This window comes from Gymnoscopelus braueri, assembly GCF_963280865.1.
Source record: "Gymnoscopelus braueri genome assembly, chromosome: 18".
Lineage (NCBI taxonomy): Eukaryota > Metazoa > Chordata > Actinopteri > Myctophiformes > Myctophidae > Gymnoscopelus > Gymnoscopelus braueri.
The window spans coordinates 41,660,227-41,664,667 of NC_137618.1; the positions used below are offsets into that span (position 1 = coordinate 41,660,227).

Sequence of the window (4,441 nt, forward strand, 5' to 3'; positions counted from 1 at the left end):
GCTTGTAAATATTGTTAGTTGAGGGTTGGGTGTTTTTGGGGGTCTTGTTTCTAAAGTGTAGTTGCTTATTTGGTCTTGCTTCCTAGTGTTGTTTAAACCAGTGGTTCTCAATGATTTCCACGGACCTCCATCTGAGAATGGTTTGTGCCAGGGACCCTCCATACAAGATTTACGTTGTTAAATGTTTCAAAAATATTCCAAATATTTCTAATGTTTTCTCAAGATCTGTCTGTCTGTCTGTCTGTCTGTCTGTGATAATGCGGCCTACAGTAGGCACTTCCTTTGGGCTTGTTTTCGTAGACCTGGCCGCTTGTTTCTCTTGCTAAATCTGGCAACACTGGAGGTACACTGCACAAAGTAAAGACGGAGAAAAAGGAAGAGAGAAGAGAGAGAGAGAGCACAACATTTTGTAAGTTTTAAAAATGTATGTATTTGTTTGTTGTTTTGTAAACTGGTTTATTAATATAATGAAATAATTACAAATAACATTTGGCTGTTAAATAACACTTGACCTTTCAACGGCTGAATTTAGGATACATAACTGAAACACTAAAGAATGCATCTTGTTAATAATAATTTGGTTCCAACCAGTGTTGCCAGAAATCACCAAAAAAAAATAAGCGGTCAGGTCTATGAAAACAAGCCCCAAAAAAGGGGTGACGGTGGTCCGCAGCAAAATTTGTTAATATAACAAATATTACATCAAATTAGTTTTACCATTTGAACCCTATATAATTTACAGTAGCTATTAGAAAAGAGCATATCTACAAGTTCACTTGTGAGCTTGTAGATATACTATTTTATATTTTTTTTATCTTGAAAAAAAAAAATTTATTTGGATTATTTTTGAAACATTTTTAACAACACACATGGTGTTCAGGAAGGTGTTCAGTTAGGGAGGTGTTAAGTTAGGGAGGTGTTCAGTCAGTCAGGGAGGTGTTCAGCTATTTAGACAATCTTGGAGGTGCAAAGAACTACTGCCAAAGTTAAGACATTTAGTTCTTATTGACCTGGTGTAACCTGTAAACTTTTGCCTATTTTCACAATTTATTTATGCCACCATTTTACAATTAAATACAGGAGTAGTAGACGCTTATGTAAAACAAAACCCAGCTGGACATGGTGTCCACTAGTGTAACACCCTGATCAGTAAAGTCTTGTTGTAAATGAACAATAGTTGTGTAACATGGATTGTCTTTCTCCCTCAGAGGAGAAGATCTTATCTCTCTGAAGACACCTTGAGCACTCTGTCCACCCAACCTTCCTTTGTCACACACTGTAACTCCACCCCTCTGTCCATCCCACCACCCTCCATCATGCCATCAATCCAATATCCACCCTCCACCATGCCATCAATCCTATCTCCACCCTCCACCATGCCATTCGTCCCTCCATTCTCCATGTCAACCATCCTCTGGTCATCCTCCTCACAGAACACCACACACCCCAACCAGAAAACTTGTCCATCCCACGATGATGCTCTGCGCGTGCCGCTGGCGGTCTTCTACTCCCTGTTCTTCCTCGTGGGCCTGGCGGGGAACCTCCTGGCCCTGTGGGTGTTCCTCTTCCTCCAGCGCCGGCGGGACTCCATGCACGTCCTCCTCATGAACTGCGCCGTGGCCGACCTGCTGCTGCTGGCCTGCCTGCCCTTCAGGGTGCACTACCTCGCCAACGGGAACCAATGGGACCTGGGCGCCGTGGCGTGCAACCTGGTGACCAACGTGTTCTACATGAACATGTACGTGAACATCGCCATGCTGGGCCTCATCGGCCTGGACCGCCATGCCTGGCTGAGGCGCCGCGGGGGCGGCGGCGGAGCGCGGTGTGCGGCGAGGAGTCCGTGCGGCGTGCGGTGGACCTGGGTGGTATGTGGCCTGGTGTGGGGGCTGGCGCTGGGCCTGATGGCCTACGTGATCTCTGCAGAGGTCAACGAGACGTCCAACAACAAGTGCTTCATGTACACGCGGTGGAGAGACACCAGGCGCATAGCGTACATTAATACGGCTCTGGAGGTGATGTTCTGGGTGGTTTTCATGGTGCAGGTGGTCTCCTACGGGAAGATCGCCACCAGCCGCTACGGACGCGCGGCCAGGAAGTCTTTCTTTGTCCTCCTCCTGTTCACCGTGTGCTTTGTGCCGTACCACGCCTTCCGTCCCGTCTACGTCCTCTCCCAGCTCGACAAATCATCGTCCTGCGACTACATGCGCCTGATGTATCGGACCAATCAGGTGATGGTGTTGTTCTCCGCCCTCAACAGCTGCCTGGATCCCGTCATGTACTTCCTGCTGTCCGGCTTGATGCGCAAAGCGGCTGCGCGTGCCCTAGGCACGCATTCATACAGGATACGGGACGGAGAATGACTTTAAAGGGCAAGACCACTTTGGTAGAGGTTTGGGTTGTGTAGTTAGCCTACTTTGCCATGATGTAAATCCAAAGGTGGACAAGAAATCTAAAAGAATTGCTCAATTGATTAGAAATTGATAATTCAAAATATGCTCCTCATTGACGTACTACATTGTACGGTAAAACAGATCTCAAAATCACTATTTTAGCACATAATCGAACACAAACAAAGCTGATACAGACAATATAGAACATCACCAAACCCAGTAATGTTAGTTTATTTGATACAAATGTCAATGTCCTGCTGATTTTAATATTTGAATACTGGATCCGGATCCTTGGATCCAGTTTGGGTTTTCTTCTTAATAAAAATAGCTAAATCAACAGGAAGTTAACATAAAAATCACACCCTGTGTGAAAGAAGTGGTGCCTTTGATGAGCTTATTTAATTGGGCTATATATGAACTAGAGAAACAATGTTAAATCCCTGTAAATTCATTTCAAGGCTACTGAACAGCGCCACTGGAAGCAAATCACACCCAGGTGTTAAGTGGTGCAGGTATATAGCAGTGGGGCCAAATGCATTCCAAGGTGAGTGGCAAAAAGTGATGTGTCATAGCTGACACGGTGGGTACCCAAACATAGACATATAAAGGTAGACGCCTCCTTCGGCTCTGAGGCATTGGTATCTCGGGCGCCATTTTCACGTAGGCAAGCTGTAGGCAAGCTTCCGCGTGTGTCACAGAAGGGGGCGTTCGGTAGGCCAATCAGAGGCAGATGGGGGCGGGACAACTAGATTCTGACAAGTCTTAGAAAATACGCACTGTGATTGGCCAGTAGTCAACGCGCTGTGAGCGCTGTGATTGGCCAGTAGTCACTTTGAGTGTCCGTTTGCTATACGCGAAAATGGCGGCCGCGATACGAGTTGCTCCAACGAACTGCAGAGGCCAATGAGGTATCTAGGTTTCTATATCTATGTACCCAAAAGCAGACACAGAGACAGGGAAGTGGTGGCAAACAATTGTTGTCTTTAACCAAGACCAGGAGACCTGGTTCTGCCAGACCCAGAATGAGGTCCTAGTAGGTCCTCCGAGGGGTTGTAGGAGGAGGGGCGAGGGGCATGGGAGGTTGAAGGGGCGGATGGAAGGAGTGCAGGGGGAAGGTGGGCGTGAAGTGGGGAGAGGGAAAGGGGGTGAGGGATGGTGTGAGGCGGAGGTGATGGGATGGCGGCATAAACATGAATTATTTGGCAACATGAATACAAATACATCAATTTACAAAAACACAAATACAACAATAGATACAAAGTATGAAAGATAGAGAAAAAGACATATTAGTAATAAAAAAAAGGGTGTAGGTGCAAGAGTGTGTGGGTGTAAGTCTCTGTGAATTGTTAAATTTGATTCATCAAATGGGTTCGAACCCTGGTCCCCCACGTGGAAAGCCAACATCTTCACCACTGGCTTAAAGAGGAATTCTCCCTGGGCTGGGGGAAATATTAGGCTTTTTTTGTCATCAGACAGAGGCTCTAAGCCACTACTGCTACATGTGCATTGCTTTTTGACTACTGAGAGGATAAAATGACACAAACCACTTTGACCTCTGTAGGTCTGGGTTGCGGCCAAAGGGGATTCCCAAATGCCACTCGCAGGAGACAAAAAAAAGGTACACATTATTGTATACTTGTGCTTACAAATGACAATAGTGCCATGTGATTTAGTATATTTATTGATTTATATTATTAATAATTTATATTATAATTCTTTGCCAGTTCTGGTCCTAGACCACACGATATTCATTTTATTATTATTTGTATGGATAACTAGCCTTTTAAACTTTTTTTTTAAATTAAAGGAATTGATTGATCTGTGATTATATTTTACTGAGTTCCCTCCATTTGACTTTATTAATATTCTCCAAAGGGAAACCATACATACATGAATGCCCAGATCTGGGCCGTGTTGTTGACCAGTTTGTCCTCTAGATGGCAGCAGCGTAAAAGGAAAGAGCCCAGGGGCACCACGCCACTATACCATTATTAGCCCATCACCATAATAGGCTACTGAGTCTGGCCTCCACAGACACCCCATTAATAACT

The 4,441-nt window shown here is 45.1% G+C and overlaps 1 protein-coding gene across 1 annotated transcript; it reads left to right on the forward strand.

Annotated features, from left to right (window-relative positions):
* Positions 1–1,400: 1,400 nt before the first annotated feature.
* Positions 1,401–2,360, forward strand: LOC308073374 (putative G-protein coupled receptor 34; the record flags this gene model as incomplete). The annotated part of the gene is made up of 1 exon (XM_080412245.1): positions 1,401–2,360. The coding sequence occupies one exon, from the start codon at positions 1,401–1,403 to the stop codon at positions 2,358–2,360; it is 960 nt and encodes a 319-aa protein (XP_080268371.1).
* Positions 2,361–4,441: the final 2,081 nt, after the last annotated feature.